The sequence below is a fragment of the Actinia tenebrosa genome, unplaced genomic scaffold (assembly GCF_029948245.1).
Source record: "Actinia tenebrosa isolate PJP-AT-01 unplaced genomic scaffold, QUT_ActTen_1.0 PGA_scaffold7__59_contigs__length_16204524, whole genome shotgun sequence".
NCBI classification, from domain to species: Eukaryota; Metazoa; Cnidaria; class Anthozoa; order Actiniaria; family Actiniidae; genus Actinia; species Actinia tenebrosa.
In genome coordinates, this window is record NW_028292584.1 from 3,326,123 (window position 1) to 3,352,998 (window position 26,876).

Here is a 26,876-nt window from a genome sequence, read left to right on the forward strand (position 1 = left end):
GAAGATGAGGAAGAACGTCATCGTGTTCGTGTTTTGTACACAGCGTTGGCGGGGGATCTAACAGGAATTTCTCAAACAAAATTTAGTTTTTAATCAAGGAGTCCTAAATAGCTATTCAGAACGCGGAAACAGTGACTACGAGATGTTGTGCTTTAGGACATTTCGCTTCGTTTCTGGTCAACTGTTAAATCGGCCATGATGATATCGGAATCGGAAATGAAAGAAAACTATTTCCGGTCCATGATGATTGATCGCCGAGAAAGACTGGATCGAGATAACAATTTTGTGCTTGCTCAGGAACGAGGCTATTTAGAATCGCGGGCTCGGGATTACGAGTGCGGTTTCCAATGGGCATGCGCAGTGCCTATTTCAGCTCGACAAAGCTGTGTAATGGCGACGGATCAAGAGTCGAATAATCTCGACGAATTTGATTTAGAGCAAGTTATAAATTGGGAAGAACACAATTACGCTTCAAAGGTCTGTTAGTTTAAGTCTTAAGGTTATTCTAAAGCGAAAACAGCCACCTTTTGCCCGAGAATAAATCCAGTGAAAACGTTGATAAACCGGTCGCTCTTCAGTGTACAAGAGCAAAGAAGTGCCTAGTCGGGCACACATGAATGAACTGGCTTGGCCAACAAGAGCTTAACTTCGAGCTCAAAGACTACAATGAGTTCCTATTGAGGAAAGAGTAGATCTTTGTCCGACTCTTACAAATAGAGCGGCAATGATGCGAAATCCAGGTGAAAATATAGTCACAAAGGAATGTCAAGTGACCAATGAGATATGCAAATAAGCTGTGGTTTGAACAACGGTTGTCGCGATTCATTTGAGCTTCATGCTCTTGAGATCTCGAAATTCTTCGAGTTTCTCTAGATCCTTGATAGCTTGTGTAATGTCGTTAGCTCGAAATTGGCGAATTCTGCCATTCGGTTTGGATTCGGTTCGCATTAAATATTTGTTACGCGGATCGGGTTATGAAAGATTTAAGTTACATTCGCGTATGAAAAATTCACCTCGGAAATTGGCCTCTGTCGCGATTATTTTACAAAATTTATAAAATGAAACTGAAAAGTTTTAATAATACTTTACTGAAGGCAACCAGAAGAAAGATAAATAATTCGTACTCTATTTGGAAGCCTTTTATTTAAGTTATTAAGTTTCATCTATCGGGTGGTGTCAAAAAACGCGACGTATTTAATGTATTTCATTTCTGCTTAATAACATTTTTTCTTAGTTAATTCTCGGGCAAAAGGTGGTTTTTTTAAAATTTTTATTCGTAAAAATATGGTTTTCTTTTATCTGTGATTGTTCTGAAAAAAACGTCAGAGGAAAATACTTTGAAACGAAGGTAACGCGATAGTTAAGAAATGAATTATGAATTTAAAGACACTTAGTAGGCTGAAATGTATTCACGGGTAAGTTACAAATTTAGTTATTCTTAACAACATCTTTCAACGATCTTTTTTGCGTTTTCTGTCTTTTTTAACATACTTTCACATTATTTGGTCTTTTTCAAAATTTTAACTGTTTGCAAATATTTGCTTTGACTTTGAAAGGGTATTAGTTATGCCCATATATGGTCATAGTAAGTGGATATGTTATGAAGGTTACATCCGGCTTGTCGCCGCGAGCTATTTTCACGCTGAAAATAACCAAAAACTTCTTTATTTACATTGATTAAAACCGAAAGAGTTCCCTGCGTGCGAAAGCAATAGGAAATAGTATATTACGAAAGTGGCCTTTTATTCTAGATTTTTATATGATTAGATAACATAAGGTTATCACGGCTACCATAGTGCATTCATAAAAAAGATTATAGATTATCAAGGTCATGTTTAGTATTTTTTCTCAAAAATTATTTTATGTGTGCACTGTTCATAAAAGTGGAGCAAATTACACCTATTTAAAGTGATTCTAAGGTTTAACTGTGTTTTTTTTTTTATAAATTGTTTTCTAAATAGCAAAAGAAAAAAAAAAACGAAACAGTATGTATCTTAATTATGATCAAAGAAGACTTTATCTGTTCTTTGTTCAGCATGACTTTCAAGAGGTTTCGATTAATTTATGCTATTTATTCTTTTATTTATTTTATGCCTTATTTTTGAATTTTAATTTAATCCAAAATAAATATGTTATTTACTGGTTAGGAGGTCGGGATAGGGAAAAACTGTGCCTGAGGTCTTGAATATACATTTTCAAGACCGAAGGCACAGTTTTTCCCTATCCGGACAAACTATAGGACACTAAATAACTTTTTTTCCCGTATTTTATTTTTACTCGTTTTTGTTTTGTTGTTTAGTGGCCAAGGATACTGGACTGCAACCCTCGGCAGATACTGACAAAATACCCCTTGCTCAAACTGCCAATCAGAACACACGATTTTTTAGGTTTCCGGTCCAAAAAAAAAAAAAATCAAACGATCTTTTAGTTAATGAAAAACTGTAATTTCAGTAGCTTAATTTCTTAAAAGTAAAAATTGGAGACGGGGTTCTTTATGTAATATGTACAGTATGAGTGGCCGTTTTGTATCCGATATACAAACTCGAGGAGTAGCTGAAAGTTTGTATATTGGATACAACACGGACACTCGAACTGTAAATTACTTATCAAACGTCTAGGGGTTAGTTCCTTTGTGTTTTGCTAAACTTTCCAAGATAAAAGTGAATCTGGCCAAGAAAATCCATCTTAAAGTTTATGCAAACGAACATGATTCTGTATCTGATTTACAAAACTCTTCATGGTGGTGATTTCTGTTGTGTTTTCCTCAAGAATTATTAATGAGTTTGATAAATGCTATTTCAATGCACTTTAAGTTACCATAGATTGTTTGAAAGGGAAGGTTGAGGATTATTGACTTCAATATAGTGATAGTATTCCTCTTTTAAAGAATGTGTGTCCCTGATTTGTATAAATGAAATGCTAAGAAAATTGAATAATTACTTTGCCAGAGCACAAAAGTAAACAAGCATACTATAGTTCTGAAGAATAGATAGTATTTGATGCAGAGTTTCAAAAATCGAAAATATAAAATAAAAATTATGTTGAGCAAGCATAATGTTTGAACTGAGCCTAAACCCCTTATAAATATTTTTTCTTTTCAGAATTTAGAAATCCAGCAATTACCTGACTTAGACCTATCAACAGACCTTCCAGTCAGTGCTCCTTCAGCATTGCCTGGCACATCCACCACAGCAAGCCATGCTAGACAATTATTACTTGGTAACCAAGTTATTGGATCCCACACACAGCCAACAAGGGAACAAAATGCTTCCATCATGGCTGGGATCCCACAGGTTAGTTTGAAATGTAAAATTTATCTTAAAGTTTTTATTTTTCAAAAGTTTATAGTCTTTCCATTTATTAGAACGATACAAAAAAGCTGTTTTTACAGTTAATCAAATTTAATGGTGTTGTTATTATTTGTTATTGAAACAATACAATAAAACATTTCTCATGAGATATTCTCATCTAGTTTTGAGAGAGATTTACCTGGCAACAAACTTATAATAGGGCCATCTTCATAAAATTGGAAAGGTCAATTAATTGGAAGGAAACCATTTATGGACATTAAGAGAATATTGCCAGTTGCTATAAACTCTTGAAATAGTCCCTTTCAGTTTTGTCAATCAAGTCTGCCGGTATATGTTCAATTGTTAAGTCAATTTCACTTCAATTAACCAATCAAATTTGTTGTTTTACAGGTATCCACCTCCTCAGTCCTTAACCCAGTCTTCCCACAAAGTGCGAGCTGTATGATAACAGACATACGAGATGAGCTGACACGCTCTCGTGTACCACCTTCTTCCAGACATGTGGAACCTGCTTTCCCCTCAGAGAACTTCGATCTTCCTTCAATCAATCACCAGCCACCACTTGTGTCATCCGGATCACAGTCCCTGAACTATTTGGCTAGCCATAGAAGCCAGGTCGCAAGCATGCAAGTACCTCCTGCGCAGCAGTTAGGACATGCTGGTCATGCTATGCCGAGGCATAGGTCACTGCATAATGGTATGCAAAGCTTTAACCAACCAAATTTAACTTCAAGTTTGCCAAATTTGCCTGTTAATGAGCCTTTGGAAAATGATGATAATGGAGATTCTATTGACCAGTTGATTGAAGACATTGTTGATCGAGATATGCCACAAGGTGTTGGTGATCCTGTTGTCTTTTCCTCAACTTCCCATAGGGTACCTCTGAGTAATCAGCACCAGCATCAGCATCAACCAATACATCATGTAATGACTCAGAATCCAAGATCTAGCAGCCCAAGCCAAATGGCTGCCATGGTACGAAGTCCTTCCTCTGCGGCTAATGGGAGTCCACTAGCTGGTGGTGGTAGTCAAATAGCCAGTAATAAGCCTATAGGTACAAGCATGCCACATGCCAATAGTCCATTATCACAGAACCCAGCAAGCCCAATCAAAGCACCAAGTCCTCAGGTGGCACAATATAAATCATCTATACCTCTGCGAGCATCAAGAGGAAGCAAGTCAGTCAAACTACCAATCAGCAACAATCAGCAACAACCTCATTCACCTCAAAACATGGCCATTGGGGTTAATCAAGGTCAAGTTCATAGTCCACGCCCAACACCCCAGAGAAGCCCACAGCAGCCTGGGAATGCCAATAGTCCTCCCTCTACTGCTAGTTCCATAATGTCTCAGAACATTTCTTCACCTTTGGCACAGATGTCCCCTCTTTCTTCAGGTACCCCTCAAAATATCATAATGACCATGGGTGTGCAACAGTCACCTGTAGCCTCGCCAATGAGCATTTCATCACCCCAGAGTCAGAGGCCCTCTAGACAGGCATCACCTGGATTATGTAATATAGGTTCACCAGCACCTCCTGTGGCAGCGCAAGAGTTTCCCAAACTTCAGACTGGAGCCTCTTTAACCCAGTCCTACATGACTCAAGCAAATACTGCAAAGCCATCAGTACCAAACCAAACCGGTTTACAGAATGGAAATAACTTGCGACAGGCTAATATCACTCAGGCAAACGTGGTAAGGACTCAAGGGAGTGCGCTACATCAGCCGGCTGGCAGTATGAGCGCACAAGATACAAACAGAGGAAATATGTGGACACAAAACCCATTTCTTTCAACCCAGCAAGTTCAAAGACCTGTTAACAATGTTGTAACAGCTGCACAAGCAAGTGTTTCATCTCCGAGACAGTCAGAACATCTATCCCAGGAGCAAGCTGACGTAAACATTTCTTCAAACTCTGCAGTTTCTGAAGAAGCACGTAGTTCTATTCCCCTAAGTTCTCTGAGTCAAACTCAACCTACGTCAACATTTGATACAGCTACTGTTTTACGAGGGCTCAATGCTTTGAAAGGAACTAATGTCATACCTGTTTCCTTAAAACGGGGTGTCAATAACCAACAATTACAAGCAGTGAAGCTTCCTTACACTGCCGCAAATATTGACTTATTGAAACAAGCAATGTTGTTGAAGGCGGCAGGGCAAGGAGGTGTGGGACAAACACCAGGAAAGCCATTGGCTATTAACACTTCTCAAGGACAGGTTTTCTACTATATTTTACCTAAGGGAACCAATATTGGGTCTGGTTCTGGTTCAGCGGCACAAAATACTTCAGGACAACAATTGAAAATGGTCTTTATTAATACCAAAAGTAGTTCAGCAAATACTTCTGTTAAGACTGTTAATTCTACTGTTGGTGGAACAACAAAACCATCTGCGCAAGTTTTTTCGCTGAACAACAATATTAACTTTTCTACGTCAAACAGCTTAGTGACTAGTGCAGGTGTTACACAGCCTGTTGTATCGTCACTTTCGTCATCGTCAAACCCAAGTCCACAGATGTTGGGCACATCTTTGGTGGCTAAATCTCAGGGCCTTCCTACAGTAACAACAGTAAACCAGCCAAGTATTATTGCTACCTCAAACCAACAGCAGCATTCAACACTGGATACTAATCTACTGAATAAGCTAGTGTCTGGTCAAGGTGCCAGTAACATTACTATTCCATCTAATCCTTCATCATCTCAAAATATAAGCACAACCCAAATAACATTTGTTAATGAATGTACTTCTGTTAATCATCTGGTTTCGGCAATGGGAATGAGTCAAATGGCAAGTAATGTCTTCACGACCCACCCAGTCACATTACCAGTTACAACAACTGTTTCCAAGGCAACAGCTATGTCAAGTTCTGCCGAGCCATCAGTTACTGTAGGTGATAGTGATGATAGTGATACTCCGCTTGCAGTAGTTGCTAAAACATTAAAAAAAGCTACTGGGGATGAAAAGAAAAAGAAGAAGAAAAAGAAAGGAGAGAAACGGAAGAAGAAAGACAAGTCTTCTGCTGGTTCTGAAAAGTAAGTTTTTGTCATTTATTCAATAGAAAATTTTGATTAGTTGATTTTTGTACTTTCTTGCTTTCCTTAATTATCTGTATTGTTTGGTCTTGTGGATGTAATTTTTACTCTGCTTTCTGTTGGCTAATTTATTAAACTATCTTATGAAGTAAGAGTAAACAGTGGTGGATCCAGGTTTTGTTTTATGACGGGATACATTTATAATCAGGATAAACTGAGTCAGTACATGAAGTAATTCTCCATAAAAAGATCCTCTGCTCATCTGGGAGGGGGAGGGGAGGGGGGTTGTTTACTCCCTGAACACCTTCCTTAGATCTACCCCTGCTAAAAGGAGGAAAACTCAAAGTCTTTAAGTCAATTTTGAACACAAAAAGAATTCAAAAATTGATTTTGAATCTTACATGCAAGCCCAAGGAATACAGTTTTACCATATGGCTTGTCTTCAATTTGCCATAGCTCAACTCTTCACCAAAATTTATTTTTACCATATTTTCATTTCCTTGCCAGAATATTTCCAGCTTTTCAAATATTCTTCAAGGAAACACAGGCAGCAATCAGACAGCAAAATCCATCTGTAAGTCAAGTCTTAACCACAAGAATTATACATTACTTAATAAGTTACAAGTTACTTAATACGTGTAAATAGGAAGTTAAATAAACGTTTTCACAAAATGTACTGATTTAGTTAATAGTTTTTCTAGTTCCTTAAAATTTACACCAATATGTAATCTGTGAAATGTTTTGCTAATGGCAGTGTTAATGATGATTGCTTTTGATATTATAGGCTCAGTTTACTGATGTTACCAAGATAGTACGACAGATGTGGGAAAACCTACCAGAAGACAAGAAAAAAGTATGTTGTAAGCCTTTTTCACTATTCATTTATTGCTCCTGTATTAAAATTTTGCCCAAGGTTTCAGATCATGTTAAATTTTTTGTTTTATGTTCCATTATTATATTGTTAGAAAAGTATGTGCACGCTGATTGATTAAAAACTTGCTTTATTAATAAACAGAGCACAGTGCTGACACCATTTTTGTGCGTGAAGTGCTGCTAGGTCCTGCGACCGCCTTTCTTTTTGCCTAAATGAATTTATAATGAAATAAAATTAGTAATTATATAATAAAATGGGCAAAACAGCTTGCTCCGTTCAGTGATAAAGCACTTAGGAATCTCCATAAGTGCGAAAGAAGTATGAAAAGCACTTGCCTGTGGCTCATGCTTTTACTTACACTTCTTTCATGCTTATGTCACTTCCTGTGTGCTTTATTACATACACACACACACACACACACACACACACACACACACACACACACACACACACACACACACACACACACACACACATACATACTTACATACATACAACTTTATTTGTTTCAGCAGGTCTAAAAACTGGCAGCTATATAGCTGATGTGGACCTGCATAAAAAAATACTGAACAGAGCATGGGAAAAGCTGTGTTTAATTTGTTAAAATTGTGATATAGTTGTTCATTTTACATTGTGATATAGTTGTTGTCAAGTCACCCTAACCAGAACACACACCATACCCTCTTCTGTACATTTAATGTTCTAAGCAACTTTCAATTATCCTGTTGATTTGCTAGGAGGGAGAAAACCTGTCTTGGAAAGGGAAAGAACAACACTGCAAACAAACCCTCTATATACATGTTATCTCAGAAGTAAAAATAACGAATTTGTTTTTGTCTAGGTATATTATGCTAAATATGAAAAGGCTAAAGCAGAAAGTGAAAGCAAACCTCAGGTAATTCAATTACTTTGATCTATAAATTCAAGACCTCGGTTACTGGCTTTTGTTAATCAAATTTCGTCAGTCTGAGTTGGTAATTTTTTCTTTGATTGAGGGGAGTCAAAAACACCTTGGGTTGTGTTGGTAACATTATTAATTTTGACTTGTAGTCTAGCTGATCTGAAATAGTGACGTAGAAATGACGTCACTGCAAAACTGAGGCGTCATGATGACTGAGGCCCCGTCCACACTATGCCCCCGTCCACACTATGCCAGATAAATTTGAATCCGAATTTTTGTTTATTCGGTTAGGCCTACCGTTCACACTAGTCCTGGCGAATCCCGAACAATTCTTCACTGAAAACAAATTTTTTCGAATACGGTCTCCAGAGTGGAGCAATTTGAAAATGCCAGCTAGCCATATTAGTGTGGACGGAGATTTTGTATCCGAAACTTTTCGAATACGATATTTTTCGAATAGGATGAAGTCATGATTGTCATGGGGACATGGCAGGAAGGCTAAAAATTTGACACAGGCTCAATTTCAGTTTCGATGTACATGCTCAGATGTGCAATGAAGCATTTTTGCCACCTCTGAAAGGACTAGTGTGGTGTGAAAATTGCGGATTCAAATTTATCTGGCATACTGTGAAAAATAAAAACCTGTCCACCATTGCAATAGTAATATAAAACTCATTATATTGTCACTAATATTGTCAGTAATATTGTCACTGTTATCATTATTTTGTGGCCTGAAAGTCCATATTTTCAAATGCAAGGTGACACCTCAGTTTAGCAAATTTCCTCCATCCTAATTGGCTAACATTTTCACTTCATTATGTTTGTATTTTAGGAACCAAGCCCTAAGATCAGAAAGCTAGAAACTACCTCTACTAGTATTGCTTCCCCTATCTCATCACCCAAAACCACAGGCCTCCCATCAAGTTCTTCTGTAACTATCTTAACTACCAAGGACCCAGCTAAACAGGAAAGCATTACCCTGAAAATACCAAAATCTGTTTTGAATAAAAGCGAGCCACCACTAAAAGTAGCAAAGGTCACTCCTACGACAGTGAGCAAAACTATGACTGCGGGAAGTACATCTTCGCCGCCAGTAAAGACAAAGGTTGGTTGAATGGAATGTTCTTGGGAGTAGAAACGTGAGGGAAACATTAGTGCTTTCCAATCACACTTGCAAAATAGTAAAATTTACCATTTACCAACAAAATAGGGTTTTGGTCAATGTGGATCATATTGAAAGTGTTTCCATGACATTTAGTCCATGGGCCAGGCCCCCAAAAATAAGGTCTTCGGTAACAGTCAGGGGGACAAATGCTATCATACATTTTTGGAAAGCTTGCACCCTCTACTTTATGGTTTTCAGTGATAGCAATGTCAGAAGAGTAGCTTTAGTGCTGAAATCACGTGATATTATGACGTCACTCAATTAAAATCGAAATTTAGATAATACTAATATTCCAGCTATTCAAGTTTATTATAAGGCCTGAAATGTATATGCAATCATTTCAAAATGATAGACAAGGTATTCAGTAAGCTCAACATGAGCTACTCTAGGGAGTTTTAGAATATCGTAGTTACCATGGCAACAAGTTATTTTGTGATTTATGTGCTTTAAAGGGAAAGAATAGTTGGAAAATATATTTGATACATTTATATTGTTCTTCGCGTAGCCTATTTTTCAATATCAAACGTCTGACTCTATACAAACTTACTGTTAATGGCCTCTTTAATTGTCTTCATCATCCTCTTCTTCTTCTGAACATTCATCATCTTCGAGATCTTCATCTTCTACACGATTGTCACAGTCACGTAGTTTGCACATATCAGTGCACTTCAGGCCATTTATAATGCACATACAGCTTGATGGTTTACATGAGCGTGAGCAAGAGCAGGAAAGGAATTCTAGGACAGCTGTGGGGGCTGGTTCACCGCTCATCCATTTGATTACAAACTTGTTGTCTTCGTGAATCCACCCGTGTCCAATAGGTGATGGAACGTTAGGGCAGCCTTGCAGACTTCTTCTCCAGATGGCTGCTTGGTAGTTTGCACGTTGTGTATGGAGTTTTAAGCAGTCAGCGCAGGGCGGTAGCTGTTGCGATTCTAGTTTCCCTTTCTTCACACAGAATAATCTATAACGAAGCTCATTTACTTCTTTGGTTCCAGGATTGGAGCTGTACATTCTGCATGTGAATTCTTGTATCTTTGAGAACACGTCGTCTGTGAAATCCCACTGCATTCCAATTTGGTGAAATAGGTCTTGGTACAATTTGTTTGTTTTCAGCATTTTGAATGCAGCTAGTTTTCCTTTTCCCGCAAAAGCACTGACACTGTCACAGCCTGTAAAGGCGTGAAAACCGAGAAGAGACGTACATACCTGCGATCCTAACATTCGAGCTACATTTGAAATGTCAATGTACATTGTTCGAATCTTCTTGCCACATTTCACGTACAATGAGCATGGAATATAACTACTGAAAGCCAAACAGAGAACAAATACGTCGGTATCTTCTGAACTAATCACAACTGCTTCGTAGCCTGCCGATGCTGCATTTGCTGCATGGAATAGAACTCTTGTGTCAGCCTCTTCATGATTTGATCGAAGGTCCTCCCATTCTGCTGAACCTGATGAAGTGATTTCATAACAGTGGTCTTCTGTTGTTACAAAGATAGTCTTTGATTGTTCAGCTAATCTTTCCTGATACTTCTCCTTTCTCCATTCTTCTGAAATAAACTTAATAAGTTGGGACTTGTTTTTGGAACTTGCTAGAAATTTGGACCACTGACGAATCTTATGATCTGATTTGATGTTTTTAAACTCGTGTCCACTTTCAGAACCCCTCTTTTCTCTTTCGGCATTTTTGATCGATTCATCCTTGTAAACATCGAAGACAACATCGATACGTTCGCTTTCGTTTCCTTCATTTAGGATCATAGACATGAGACTTTCAGCTACGTCACCAAATGTCTTCTGGTCAACTTTCATTTTCTGAACAAAAAACATCCCATCAATAATTCGTGCACTTGGCTGTGGAATGGTATTTGCCGCTGGTATGTTCTTCTTCAGGTCGTTTAACAGAGATGATTTATTTGTTTTCCTTAACGATCCATCAGCAGATGCCAGAGACCAAGGTAGGGGTCCAAGTGGGTGACAAAGGACATCACTTATATTCAGCTTTCTGTTCTCAGCAATGATCAGCATCTGTGCAAATAAAGCTCTATCTGCCTTTATTATAACTTCCTTGCTTGTTCCTCCTCCGACTTTCATCTTCTTGGACAGATTTCCAAATGTTTTCAGTTGGAGCTTGGTCATTTTATCATAGAAATTAGACTTTGGTGGATTAGACTCCAGTCGGTTTTCTCTAAATGACTTGTATGCTTCCTCACCAAGAGCTTTGGCTTGAATCAAATCTTTGGCAATTTCTGGAGTCGCAAGTTTACCGGTAGATAAACAAACAAGATCCTGTTGATTACTGTTAAAAGGATTTATCCAGCTTTCTTCTAGCAATAAGAGTAATGCATTTACATCTGCTTCATCTTTTGCCATCCTACTTGGTTGAAGATCAGTGTGTTTTCTGCTTGCTGTGTTCAGATGAAGCATATCCTTAAGCTGACGCATAAATATGCTTCGAAATTCTGCAACTAAGTAGTACTTTCTCACAGCACCAGGTTTCAAGCTGAATCCCTTGGTTCCTCCAGCAGTCTGTGTATCTTTATTAACGGTTTCTTCAACGGTTTGATCTACGGGTATTCTTCCAAATGGATTGTCGTCACCAATCTGTACAGAAAAGCCACCGGCTCTAAAGTACTCTATTACATCTGGGTGATCTTCTTCGAGGTGGGACATTTCTAGCAAGTAAGCAGATAAATATCTGGCGTAATTTATATTGTCATACGCAAAGCACCACGAAACCATTCCCCTGATAGAAGAGATATGAAGCTCCCAGTTACCCTCTCTTGATGCTCTTAAAAGTCCCAGAAGGATCTCCATAATGTCAATATATGACATCCAAAATTCAGAGAGCTGACCATTATGCTTTCGTAGAAAGTCTATATACATGTCATAGAGCTTAACGAATTCAGCAAAACTAGAACTTCCCATTTGTTTATTGAACTCTGCCTCACAAACATTGTCGTAAAGTGTCTCAAGTCCATTGAAGAAAGCATCAACTTTCCTATTTGATTCCTTGTGGTTTTCCTCGATCCATGACCGAAAGCCTTTCCATATCAACCTCATAAGTGCTTCGTACATTAGTTTGTGGAATCTAACTGCACGGTTGTATCTACGGCCATCCATGACTCCTGAGACAGAACCTTCTGCTATCACACCTGCCTCGATGCATAGATCTCTAAGCCCAGCATCTTGAAAGCGTTTGCCAATGATAGACAGTAAGGTGCAAGCTGTATGGAACACTCCAATCCTTAGTACGATATCTTTAAATCGTTGGTCATGTTTCCATTGAATTTCAGTTGCTTTTGCGTACAGCGCTTGGTCAAACACAAGGACGATACTTTTCAACTTGAGCTGGTTCTTTATCTTCAAAGATTGTACTAGTACTTCATGGACCGTTGCCATGTCTGTAGCAGGTGAGTTGATAGTTGGTAAATATCCTATGTTGTCTTTTGTGACTTCTACTTTATTGCGGATGGAAATGTTAAAACCAGTCCAGCTACTTGCTCTCTGTCTTTCTCTTGCATGGAGTCGTACTAAAATCCAAATCAGATTCTTCTTTCTTGCATTTGCCATCAATTCTTCAGAAGTGACTTCAACATATTTCCTTGCTCGAGGGCCACAACGATCTCCGGCGTTATATGGAGGAATCTCAGCGCGCTGCAGAGGCTCAATGCTTCTTTTCTTTGTTCTTGCAATCTCAAATTCTGGCTGTGCAGGAAGATTTGGACCAAAACGTCTGGCCTGAACGACAATACCATTTACTCGATGAGAAGTTCCTCCTCCAGATAACGTTTCTTCCAATCGATCAATGTTGTCCCAGCCAAGTGTTGTCTCAATATACGGCTGTATATCTTCGGGCAGCGGAACGTCATTGTTGGGCGTTGATGCCATTTTTTTAAGACAAAGTGCTGTGTTTATTTCCTCGACTTGCGAGTAGGCAATACCATGTCCGCATCTGTTTAACATCTGTATGACCTCAACATTGTTAGTCAAAGATTTGACTGCATAAGGTAGCAATATCTGTTTAGGGGGTTTCTCTTTTCCACCGCTCACACCATAAATAAGATCTTGTCCATAAGAACTGATTAGGCGCTCCAGTCGTTGAGGGTATTCAGTTGGAATCTCAGTATTCCCAGTCAAAACAGTGTAAAGAAAAGTCTTGAGTTCTTCCGGTATGTTTACTGCATTCTGACAGAGTTCTGAAGGTTTTGGAGGCCACGACACATCTGTATTGTTATTTGACAAAATACCATTCCGAATATATAGACTAGCTTCCTGAATTTGTTTGATCTTTGATGGCATAGTTATATCTTCTTGTTGTTGCGCAAGTTTTGCCAGTTCCTTAGCCAATTCACGTTTTGAGAGACTTTCAGGAATAACAAACAGCTTATTGTTGTCAAGAAGGTCCTCAAACTGCAAAAGACTGCCAAACTCAAATTCCAATTTTCTGCGGATGTATTTCTTGGTTGACTCAGTAATTTCGGTAACGCCCATTGAGTTCATGTGGAAAATTAGTAAGTTTCTAAGGTCAACCAACTTTATTAATCTTGGATTCTCTAGTAAAGAACGTATGAATTCGAAAAGCTTTTCGTAAGCTTGAGTCTCAATGTCCTTATACCAATCATCAACATCAACAACTTCATCCCCGTCTTGAAATTCATTTGAATTGCTCACTTTAGCAGGGCGAGTATAATCTCGATAGCATGAACGGTGGTAACAAGCTTCGGCGGCTACTAGTTCACGGCTTACGATGGCAATTATCTTAGTGTCATCTTTAGCAATAGCAGTTGTTCTAATGGAGTCATCAGCACGCAAATCTCTACACTGAATCAAACGCTCTCGATTTCTTGAAGATTTTAAATATTTACTTTTCTTTTCACAAAAAATGCATATCTCCTCGTATGTCCTACTCGAGCTTGATGGTTGTCTATTAGTTGTGTATCTCTTTTGCTCAGGCTCTTGCACATCATCAGCATCTTCAGTTGATCGAGAAAGGTTTTCAAGATCTCTTTTCAGAGTAAAAATACTTCGGCATTTTCTATGATACATAACGTTTGCCGGTATTTCTCCTTCGTTAGTATCCCTAGCCACATCAAGAATTGCTTTGTGATTACGAATTTCTGCAGCCTTTAGCAATGTTTTCCAAGATCCGAGGTCTTTGGGGGAAGTTAAATTTTGACTATTATCATCAGTACAATGAATAATACACTTTTTAAGATCTGTTGTACAAGAAAGAAAATCAAAAATGCTTTTACGTCTCTTTAAGGTATGTAAGGACTATAAAATCGACAAGACAAAGCTTCAAATCTGTTGAAAAAATGCAAATTCCGATTTCTAACATTGTTAGAAATATCTGTATTATCAGTATCTTCATTTTCGTAGTCTTTAAAAGTGTTTAATTGAGCTGATTTTGCTGAAAATTCTACTCTACTTACCACACAAATAGTCCGCCATCTTGAAAATTACCCAAAATGCTTTGCGGATCAGCAAATATATTTTCTTCCTTTTTTAATCATTTTTATAAGTAATTTCAAAGTAAGCCAGCTTTTAAATGTAATAATATATAGTAGCTCTATTGTTTTAACATGTGATAAATAAATATCGAGCTTAAAACCATGCAAAGCTATTTTTATAAATTAATCTATCCCAGCCTCGTTTTCATGCTAAATCGATATTTTTCAATAATCTGATGTTACAAAAAATGCCACAAAGCTACTCTTTTAGGAATGCTATCATATAAATTTTGAAACAACTTTAGGTGACCTTTAACCTGGCATAACTCACAATTTGTCCCCCTTAGTGTTACCATGGTCGAGCCCTGGCCCATGGACTAATTGTTAGAAAACAAAGTTTTCAATGGCACATGCCTGTGGAATGTTAAGGAAATGCCTCGATAGACGTAAACCAAAACCAGAAATTATCGACACCCCCCCCCCCTGGGAATTTCCTTAAGAGCCCCTCCCTCCCCCCTGAAAATTTCAATTTTCTTCCATACAACTTTATTTGGAGTCAAATCAATGTGCCACCCACTTGTGTATAAGATACTAAATAAATATCACTCTACTCTACTACAAACTAGATTTTCTTTCTCTGACTCCCTTTCCCTTCCCCTCAGAAACTCCAATTTCCTCCATGTGGGGGGTGGGGTATGGATAATTTCTGGAACTACACAATGAAAATTCTTTCCATGCTATTGAGAATCACTGTTTGATTATGTTAACACAGTGTATAAAGCACATTGTTTTCTCCTTCCTGTGTCAGGAAAATAAAAACTGAAGAATAATCCTACTTCAATATTCTTTCCTAGAAACCCAAGATGGCTATCAATCCTATTACTCAAAGAATTTGCATAAGAGAAGGCTGCAACATGCCTGCACGGACAACAAAAGAAAGAGGAACCCAGTATTGTAGTAATGATTGCATTATTGCACATTGTAGGTAGGTAATGCAATTCTCCTGAAGTATTATTGATGATCCAAAACAACAATTGACAGTTACTATTATGTAAAAAAATTTTTTCAAACAAACAACCAAGCAAATCATCCACCTAGTGGGGAGGGTGTGTCTGTACCCCTTACCCACATTACTATCACCACCAACCCCAACACACATGTACCCATGTAGTGGGGGAAGGGTATGTCTACCCCCTACCCCTGTCACTATCACTGCCAACACTAACACTGAAACGCATGTCCCCATGTAGTGGGGAAAGGGTGTGTCTGTACCCCCTACCCCTATCACTATCACCACCAAAACCAAAACACGTCCCCATGTAGTGGGGAAGGGTGTGTTTGTACCCCCTACCCGTATCACTATCACCACCAACACCAAAACACATGTACCCATGTAGTGGGGAAAGGGTGTGTCTGTACCCCTTATCCACATTACTATCACCACCAACACCAAAACACATGTACCCATGTAGTGGGGAAAGGGTGTGTCTGTACCCCTTATCACTATCACCACCAAAACCAAAACACGTCCCCATGTAGTGGGGAAGGGTGTGTTTGTACCCCCTACCCGTATCACTATCACCACCAACACCAAAACACATGTACCCATGTAGTGGGGAAAGGGTGTGTCTGTACCCCTTATCCACATTACTATCACCACCAAAACCAAAACACGTCCCCATGTAGTGGGGAAGGGTGTGTTTGTACCCCCTATCCCTATCACTATCACCACCAACACCAAAACACATGTACCCATGTAGTGGGGGAAGAGTGTGTCTGTACCCTTATCACTATCACCACCAACACCAAAACACATAAACACATAAGGCTATAGACCAAAAGCAACATTTTTTAATAATCCATTATTTTCATTTTTGTTTCAGAAATGTATTTAATAGTTGGGTGTCGCAAAGAAAACAGGAGGTACCAGTATCATGACCAGATGAAATATTATGATCATTTAATGGCAATTGAACCTAATACCTAATACTGTATTAATAGTAGTTTTGTATAATATAAAAATATATTGCATGTGAGGTGGTAGTGGTCTGTAACATGCACAGTAAAAAAATCATTCTCAAAACAAATAATTTATACAAAAATTGCACATAAAGAAGTCTTCATTGTTGGTCTTCATATACAAGAGGGAAGCATGAAAAATGAATAAATGAGAAACTTTTCTAGTAATGCTTTTTTTAATTCAACTTCATCATCCTCATTATATAGTTTTCAGTTTTTGTTACAGAGAATTGTCTCTTATTAGATGTCTGGTAAGAAAGAAAGTACCTTTTTTCACACAATAATAATGTACTGATCGAGACAAACATTGTGGCTTATTAATCATCAGTAAGCTACCATCAATCAAATAGATTGTTAGAGTATGTAAAACAGGGGCAGATCCAGGGGAGAGGTGCAGAGGGTGCGCACCCCTCCCTGGTTCCACTTTGTGCCCCTATTTTGAAGATAACCAAAACTGTTTTTCCCTTTGATTCTAGGGGTTGCACCCCTCCCTGGGTTAACTTTGTGCACAGCACCCCTTCCTTAACAAAATCCTGGATCCACCCCTGTAAACCATACTCTAAATATATATTTGGTTGATGTTGGTCTACACTAGCAATAAACCTACTTATAATAATTTCTGTGGTCTAAATTAGTGATTATTCTTAAACAGCAACAGCTCAAAACTAAACGATGAAATGTTTGTTAATTCTTGTGTTGTGAAATTTTGAAACGGGTGTGTATTTGAATGCTTCCAAATTGTTATAAGATGACAATGAGGACATATTACATGATATTATTTAAGTGGTTTATATTTAGACCCAGTAATGTGAATAAGAGCTAAGTACCTAGTTTATGTACATTAATTGTTGATTATTCCAGTTATCATGCATGTATGGCTCACAGAAAGTATAATTGCAAGTTAGACCCAGTAATGTGAATAAGAGCTATGTACCTAGTTTATGTACATTAATTGTTGATTATTCCAGTTATCATGCACGTATGACTCACAGAAAGTATAATTGCAAGGTTTTAAAAATGGTCTTGCTATGAATTATCACAACCTTTATGGATAAAAATAAGGGTTACATTAAGAAACATGATGTTGTTGGGCATAATTTCATGACTGATAATAGGAGAACAAATGTTCCTATCTCCAGTGAGGGTAATACATTCTACAGCTGCAGCAGAGCACCAATAGACCCCTTGCATGTGACATCAAAGCTGGGGGACAAAGCAAAACTATTTCAATCTTGTGGAACCTATTGTTTTGTCCCCCAGATCGAGCTGAATTGCAAAGTTCTGCAAGAGATCTTTTGGCCGATTGTGATTAATCAATCGACTGACAGTACTTCTAGCGGTCAATGGATCAATAATTGGAGACGATCAATTTGCCCAGCCATGGTCAATCATTGTACAGTATATTTTCCAGTTGTACTGCCATTTTCTGACATAATATTTTAATTAGCTATTCTCCTGCAACTGTATTCAAATGTCCTTCCTCTCCTTGTCTTGGTACTCAATCATAAGATACATTAAAATTCACTTTATAAGTCCTAGCTAAAGTATCATTTTGTTTAGGTTAAAAATGTTTCCTAAAATAGTTGTCTTACAAACTTTTCTTACCACACTAGAAATGTTACATTAATATTATGACTTGGTTTTTGCCTGACATCTGTGTTGTTTGTTATAGCCATGCATCTCTTCTTATAACTCATTCATTAGTTAGGAAATTCAGTTTCAATTCACCTTTTCGGCGCTAGCCATCACGTGGTATAAATTGTGTTGGGTTGTGTTACTGTCACCAAAAAGTTCGAACATTGTTCTTGGATTCCCATACAAAATCACCGACTTTAAAGAGAAAATTTAGATAGATTTCTTTAGTTAGCTCTCTTAACAGCAATCAAAAGCTTCAATCAAGTTAGAAAAATGATATTTTACTTGTATTTAGAGAACTAACTAAACAAACCAAGTAAATAGTTCATTCAGTACATTTGTACGGAAATCTGAGAACAATGTCCGAACTTCTTGGTGACCGAAACACAATCCAACACAATTTATACCACGTGATGTCTAGCGCAGAAAGGGTGAATTGGAGTTGTTCATGTTAATTTATATTTAGTTGCCTTAGAGTGATTTTCATAAACCTGTGAAACAGATAACATTTAAAATAGCTAGTGTGTGATAGTGAAATAACAACAAAAGAACTCTATGAAATTAGGGAGTGTCTATTATTATTTGTAGTAGGCTAGTATGTATTTCACAGGTTTATGAAGATCACTCTATCACTAGATATTTCACATTTTGTCTGGTTTAATGTCCCTTAGTTTCCTTTTACCCCATTTATTTGTTCATATTTGCTTGGGTGCTGAGGTAATATTCTCATATTTAAGAGTAGAGGGACTTTCCTGAAATAACAAACTTATTTCCATCACTGCATCACTGCATTATTCATGGCATCATATCTTAAATTGAGTTAAATATGATGCCTGCTTACAGCATACAACTTACAGCATATTTAGTTGCGAAAACTAGTGCATCAAATATTCAATGACATGATATTTACATATCAAACAATGAAAAATGGATATTAATTATTGGGCAGATGTTAATGTAAATTTATTTTGTCTTTGAAAGGCAAGAAAATAAAGTTAACTTCAATTCAGATGTTCAAATATACATTTATTGGTTTTAGGAAAAATCTTGTGTAAATGCTTATTAATCCACTGGTAGGGTGTTGGTAAGATGTCTGTAAGGTGTTGGTAAGTGGTTGGTAAGGTTTTGGTAAATGGTTGTTAGGGTGTTGGTAAGGTTTTGGTAAGTGGCAAGGTGTTGTGTAAGTGGTGGGTAAGTACTGTTAAGGTGTGGTGTAAGTGGTTGGTGAGGTGTTAGTAAGGTATTTGTAAGGTATCTGTAATTGGTTGGTAAGGTATTTGTAATTGGTTGGTAAACTGTTGGTAAGGTATCTGTAATATTGTTTGGTAAGGTATCTATAAGTAGTTGGTAAGGTATTTGTAAGTGGTCTATGTAATACATACAGTATGAGTGGCCGTGTTGTATCAGATATACAACCACGAGGCGTAGCCGAGACATGAATACTGTATATGACTTATCAAACGTCTAGTTTAGTTCCTTTGTTTCACTAAAATTTTCAAAATTAAAGTGAATTTGGCCAAGAAAATCCAACTTAAAGTTTATGCAAATGAACACAGTTTTGTATCAGATTTACAACACTTCACGGTCGTGATTTCTGTTGTGTTTTCCTCATGAATTATTCATGAGTTTGATAAAAGGTGGTAAATGGATTATATGGCATTTGTAAGTAGATTATATGGCGTTAGTAAATGGTTGGTAAGATGTCATTGGATGGTAAGTGTTTGGTAAGGTAAGTGTTTCAATATTTTCTATACTCGTCACTCAACTAAAACCTTTTTACTCGTAGTACACTTTTATTCCTTACACAATAACCGAGATAAAATTATTATCTTTTATCATATGCACCAGTGATAAGTGATAAATAATATTTCGATAAATTCTTTAATGATTAAGCTCTTAATGTTAGATAACTGTTACCATGGGTGCCAAAGACTCTCTTCCACCAGTACTTTGTGGTGTTAGGTTTCATTTTTGTGAGAACAAAACATTAGAGAGTTTTAGATTGACTTTTTTTCTCCCCACAAACGGCAAACGTGACCACATTTTCATAGTTTTCCTGTATTTTACTTTACCTCTTACAAACCTTCTCACCAAGCGCAAATACTCTTTTGTTTTTCTACTACTTGGACTTTTTTGCGATTCTTTTTCAGTAATATAAAATAATTTTTTACTGGTCAACTGATGTTTCATGTTTGCCCTGAACGTAAATCTAAAACTCTCTATTATGACTAAGATCACTGAAGAAGCCTAGAATCCAAGGTAGATGTTACCTAGCATTCTTGTCATGTATAGTTCATATTCTTATTATGGATATTTCTTTTAATATATAATTAACAGTTAGTTTAAACCTACTAATGGTCTATCACAAATCCTGCACTCGGATTGGCTGAGCTACTACTGATCTATTAGTAGCAAAAAGGGTATGAAACAAAACAATGGCTGCTTGCTAGCATTTTCAACCTAATTCCAAAATTGCTTGTATCCACTTATTTGACCTATTAGTAGGTTTAAACCAAAACAATTTGACCTTTCGCCCTCATGTTTAATGATTCAATATCCCATTTGGCCTCTGAGTCTAACTGTTAAACAACATTTTTCCTGGAATGTAACTAAATGGCAATGAGAAACAGGTTTCTTGGGCAATGAATCGTCATTCACTAAATGACTGCTAGGAGTGTCATTTCATTTACCCTTCCCTCCATAGGTTTTCCATGTGACCCATTTACATCCTTATCCCCTCCGTCCCAGGATTTCCTGAGGCCCTCTACCAAGGGATATGGACGGATGTATGATTAAAGCTGCTTTACTTTAAAATTAAGAAAACCGTGAACACCTAAAATATGTCTGGAATATCAAACATCGTGTTCTGACCAATCATCTGCCGGAATGAATTCATTTCTAATTAACTGTTGCCTGTGATTGTTCAGAACAGAATGTTTAATATTACAGACATATTTAAGGTGTTCATGGTTTTCTTAGTTTGACTGTAAAACGGTTAATTTACTAATAAAGCATGTTCAATTATAAGTAGATTTTTATGAAGTACATAATCTAGAGGAAACCAGTTTTTTGAACATACTTTTATAGACCTTTTCAGCTTGGACTTAATCCCATTCCAGACCACATTATCCTTCTCCTGAGAATATAAACTTCATTGAGTTGTATATATATTTGTTTGTCTTTTCATGCTCCACTGTGAAACAAAAAATTATATATTTCTAGAGAATGACATGTGGTTTGGAATGGGATAACATTACACCCTAAGCTAGAGGGTATCCATAGAGTGTAAGACAATTAACCCATGAAAATTTTGATTAAAGTTATAATATAGTGTGAAATCCTTCATTTTCCATTGCTGAAACAGTATTACTTAGCACAATAAGTTAATAATTGTTCATGAGTTAATTAATCACCCACTATTATCTCATAAAGGGTCTACTGAGTAGAGTTGCCTTTATCTGAAAAGATACATGTCGCAGTTTCTTCTCCTTCTGCTCCATCTGTCATCACTGGTCGTCCATCCTCCCCCACCCTCGCAGTCTTTATAACCCCAAGGTTATTCAGCTCTATAATCAAGTTTCGCAGCTTTTCAGCCTCTTCTTCTTTCTCTTCCTCTGACATTGAATCCAGTGGATTTGGTCTTTCAAAGGGTATTGCACCTAAAAAGAAGCATTTTACAACCATAAATAACAAAACCTTTTTGTGGATAATGCTGTTAGAGCTGCTGTGTTAACAGACATGAGAAGTCATTTGTAAATGATTTGCTGTTTATTCGATTACGTCACTTCGTCAATTATTATTAGCGTAGTATAATGTTTCAGCCTCGTGGCTTTAGATTGAATACTGTACGGGAGAAAAGAGGTATGTACTATGTTATCCTTCTTATTTTCCCCCCTTTTATATCAAATATATAGTGTTACATGATCATTTACAATCACCTATACCTGATTACGGAAGAAACCCATCAATATCTTTAGATTCATACTTCAACGTATACAAATTTGTTATGATTTAAAGAACCGAACTTATACAATGTTACCAAAGTTTACGCATGTGATTCTAGCTTAGTAACCCGATTATAGTCGATTATAGTTAGTTATTTATGTCCTTTGTATTATGTTTTAGTTTTTACGTGATCCAACATTATTGCAATAAAGAATCGAGTATGGATTACAGTGTTTAAGCCTTTCTCCCCAAGTGGCATAACTGCGGGTCTAGTTGACAGCAAGGGTGACCCCAAGCCGCTACACATTAGTGACACCCACATTTGTGAAGGAATGGAAAGATAGAGGAAAGGAATTAGAAGATGAGAGAAAGAAGTGAAGGGGTCATTAGTTAGGTCAGTTTTAATACTGACACCCACATTCATTTGTGAAGGAAGTGAAAGGAATGGGAATGGGAAAGAGAGAGGAAAGGAATGAGAAGATGACGTAAAGAAGTGAAGAGGACAGGATAGGCGAAGAGAAGATAGAGGAAAAGAGAAAGAGGCAAAAAGAGAAGAGATAAAAGGAAAGAGTAAAAAGGAAAGAGAAAAAAAGGAAAGAGAAAGAAAGAGAAAGAAAAGGAAAGCCCAGAAGATAATAAAATAAGGGAAAGGAAGGAGAAGAAAAAGAACCAGAATACCTACCCAGTACAGGGTCAATCTGATCTTTAACATCTAAGTACTCCTCAGTGTCAGAATCTTCATCTTCTGAGGAGTAATCTCCTCCTTCACTCCTACCACATAGTCCCCTCCTGGCCAAGAGACCAGCAGCATTACCATAACCTGTGTACTTAATCAGTCTGTCGGCATTCTCTTTACACAAGAAAAATAGAAATTCTGCCGCAAGGTCCTGCAGATATCAAAGAAAATGCAGAGCCTATTTTAAAAATTGCATTAAGTTTGAATAGTAAGCATTTTTTCAAGAAAAATCCTGGAGGGTGGCAGAGCGGTAGCTATTGCACTATTACCTATGGGGTATTGGGTTAATTCCTTGATGCAACATTATGTGTGAGTACAGTTTGTTAGATCTCCCCCTTGAATCTAGAATTTTCTCACGGTTTCTCCAGCTTTCCTTCCTAAATTCCAATTCAATCTGTGAGTTAGCCATGCCCTGATGATAAACCAAGAGGTTGCTTCAGGGCATCAATAAAATTGGAAGGCTTTTTAACCTCACCCTAAGAGGGTGATTAAAGTTTCATTTAAAGAATAAAGGTGAGTACCAGAATTTTGTTCCGACACCCCCTCCCCACCCACCCTCTCCTCCCCCCTGAGCAATGCTACCCCCCAAGATTATGGAAGCAGGGGTACATGGAAACATAGGATTCAAGCTTAATTCACTGCAAAAACTGTTTATCTCAATAATCAAGACACATACACCAAGATCTGTGATGGGAGATGTCATCAACTTCACCAGCTTGTTCCGTATTTTGTTGCCTTCCTCTGGCCTTTTATGGGTGACCTTGCCGAGTGGTGGGAGGATCTCCAGCTTAAGATACTTCCTGATGACCCTATTACCCCTTGATGCACAGCAAAGGGCACTTAGGATTGAGATGAGAGAGTCATGTTCATCCTTGTCGGTTAGACGCTGATCAAGGATGGTCAGGATGGCATGGATAGTATACATGTTGTAACACTATTAAAACACACAAAGAGATTAGATTGTATTAAAATTTAATACAAACAGTCCTGTATATATGCCAACTAGGACATGATTCTATATATACCAAAGATATTTAATAGGACATGATTCTATATATACCAAAGATATTTAATATCTTTGGTATATATAGAATCATGTCCTAGTTGGCATATAGCCATAACAGTGGGATTATTCTCTCCCCTCCCACCCTCCTTTATTAGAAACAAAGTAGTAATATAGCACAAGCCTCCAAATCCTCAAAGGAGCCAGACTGACAGTATACAAGAAGACCACCTTCCAGTCTACACCATCACCTGATGAAGACTAGCAGTAGCAGTTAAACTGTTGAAGGAGGAGGGCAGACTGACTCCAGGGTAAAAGTATTGTCTTTAAAGGTGTTAAAATTTAAATTTAGGATTTCAGCATTTCTTAGTATCATTTAGGGTATCTCTTAGGGATTAAAGATCTTCCAACCACGCTCTTTTAAAAAGGCTTTTAGAATCTTTATTTACCCGATACTTTTATCCTGGAATCCCCCCCTCCCCTAGTACCACAATCGTGAGACAAATGAATAAGTATAATTTTTGATTTATATCCACAGTGAATAATCTTTTCCATTTTATAGACTCCAGTTTGTTACACACCATACAATACAATGCCTATAACGACTTACCATGTAATGTGTCCTGAACTGTGGAGTGATTATATTCAGTTCATACTGAGCTTTAAATGCTCGACTTATCAGCTTAGGAACTTTCCAAAACATATACTTCAAGGCTTTCTTTGGCAAACAGCTTAGGATGTTGATGGCCTGATTGTGAACACTTTCTGACCCATGGACAACTTTTCTGTTATGGGCAAAAATACTGCAGACGATGAGTGCAATCCTTTCATAGTGTTCCAAGGTATCATTGTCCAGTTCTTTTGGCACAGCCATGGAAACATTAAAAAGAACCTTCAATATTTCAGTAACAAGTCTTGTCTGATCTTCTCCCATGTCATAGCTGGTTGGGGTCTTCTCCATCATAAACCTGGAATAATCAATAACCAGACTTTACGTTACTAATACGATGAGGGATGATAATAGAATATCGGTTTGTAATGATATTCCAAGCCTTCATTCTAAATATCCTTAGAGTGGTAAAGGAAATATTTACTCTGCATGAGTTAAGCATTAGTCATCTTGCAGCCGTTTTAGTCTTGTTCCACTCACCAACAGTCCACTGGAATGGAACAAGACTAAAATGGGTGCGAGGGAGACTAATAATAAATTTCAACTAAGTATGCATAGTGTGCTGACCCTTAGGACATCTGAATTCAAGTGCATTTTGGTGCTATCACTGTTTGTTTATTCAGCCATCAGGAAACTAAGAAACCCAGGTGGTGACTAAAATGATGCTGATGATGATTGATAATAACTGACTTTTTGGTTGAGTCTGGCATTTGAGAGACTTGTCCTATAGAGCTTAAAAGTTGTGAGATACATGTATTTATTCCAACTAATCACAAAAGTCACTCAAAAAAAGGCAGAAAATGTTCTCAAGGATTTCACTTCAAACTGAAACAATAATTAAGACTTTGGCCAACAAATCCTGTCATGAAAAAAAAGTAAGAAAAACCTCTTTCTCTGTTTTTGTTTAGATCGTGAGTCATTTTTTCGTATGATTGATGTCGCACTTAATAGCATTGTTTATAGTCCCCCATGTTTCTAAGGCAACCATGAGATAGTGCTTGCCTCTAATTGGCTGAATTTTTGTGCATGGGACATAAAGGCAATGAAGATTAATGATCATGGCTGAAAAAGATGATCATTGATTCTCAAATAAATCATAGGCTGGCAATACCTCAAATGAAGATTAGCATAAAATAGGATTAAAAATAGCTTAAGATAAGAATAAAACATGAAACCATTACCAACCTTTGCAAAACACTCATCTTGTCAAGTGCCTCTTGTTCAACTTCTCCACATCCATCCCTTGCACCTGTGGCATGTACCCTGTCCCTGTCTGTCTGTCCAGGTACATTCGCATCCAAACAGTGCGTAAGAGCACAGATGCCATTACTGTTCACCACAGAAAGACGTTCTGATGACTCATACGCAGTCAGCAGAAATAGCATTCTCAGATCGAAGTATTTCACATCTGAGGGGAATTCCTGATTGAGGAACCAATTTTTGGTTCTTTTGACAAGTGCTTCTGTGATGTGGTACTGTACACAGTAATCCCGCGCTATTTTACTTTGAAATATGATATTACATAAACATTTCAGCGCCTCTTTCACGACTTCAGTGCTCTCCTTGACAGCCTCAAGATCCATGATTTCTCGCCCTCCCTGATCGAATTCGGCGTTGCCCAACTTACAGCTCGCTACATCTTTGGCCGCGGCACCTTCGACTGATTGCTCTCCATTTTCACCACTTTTCAGATCCTCTTGATCTTTCTCTGGCTCTATGTGAAGTCCGCTTAATGTAAACAGGGTCTTACACGACTCTTCCGAAGTTAGCAACCCTAAACCATTTTTATCTCGACTCAAAATTCGAAGAGCGCAAAGAGCTTGCACCTGAAACTCTTGACAACCATTTCTTTGAACAAGTTCCTTCAAAATGACGTCTATGAATTCCCTTCGCAGAGAAAGGTCAATTTGATCGAAAGAGAACGTCGACTTGAAGTCCTCGTTGAAATTTTTTAATTCTTTTATGGCATCTGCTTCGTTTTTGGATGATTTTAAAATATCCAAGCAAGCCTCCATCTTTGAGTATTGCTTCTGTCTTCTGCTTTGCTTCAAAACATGTCTCCCACTCATAATCAATATCGTCTCGTTAAACTGTCGATTGCTATTCGATATAATCTCGATGAGCTT

At 37.6% G+C, this 26,876-nt stretch overlaps 3 protein-coding genes across 3 annotated transcripts; 1 reads left to right on the forward strand and 2 right to left on the reverse strand.

Annotated features, from left to right (window-relative positions):
* The first annotated feature begins 173 nt into the window (after positions 1-173).
* On the forward strand, positions 174-19,405 carry LOC116297474 (uncharacterized). The gene is made up of 9 exons (XM_031705699.2): positions 174-477; positions 3,102-3,293; positions 3,702-6,343; positions 6,851-6,917; positions 7,128-7,196; positions 8,059-8,112; positions 8,951-9,223; positions 15,597-15,727; positions 16,626-19,405. Exons 1-9 carry the CDS (start codon positions 196-198, stop codon positions 16,678-16,680), a joined length of 3,765 nt encoding a protein of 1,254 aa, XP_031561559.2. The 5' UTR covers positions 174-195; the 3' UTR covers positions 16,681-19,405.
* Positions 9,574-15,116, reverse strand: LOC148905358 (uncharacterized). Its single transcript, XM_089040417.1, has one exon. The coding sequence runs from the start codon at positions 14,336-14,338 to the stop codon at positions 9,845-9,847; it is 4,494 nt and encodes a 1,497-aa protein (XP_088896543.1). The 5' UTR covers positions 14,339-15,116; the 3' UTR covers positions 9,574-9,844.
* LOC116297492 (chaperone Ric-8A) lies at positions 19,402-26,807 on the reverse strand. Its single transcript, XM_031705723.2, has 5 exons — positions 25,936-26,807; positions 24,691-25,048; positions 23,754-24,011; positions 23,024-23,228; positions 19,402-22,055 (listed from the first exon to the last, which is right to left on the reverse strand). The coding sequence occupies exons 1-5, from the start codon at positions 26,763-26,765 to the stop codon at positions 21,832-21,834; spliced, it is 1,875 nt and encodes a 624-aa protein (XP_031561583.2). The 5' UTR covers positions 26,766-26,807; the 3' UTR covers positions 19,402-21,831.
* Positions 26,808-26,876: the final 69 nt, after the last annotated feature.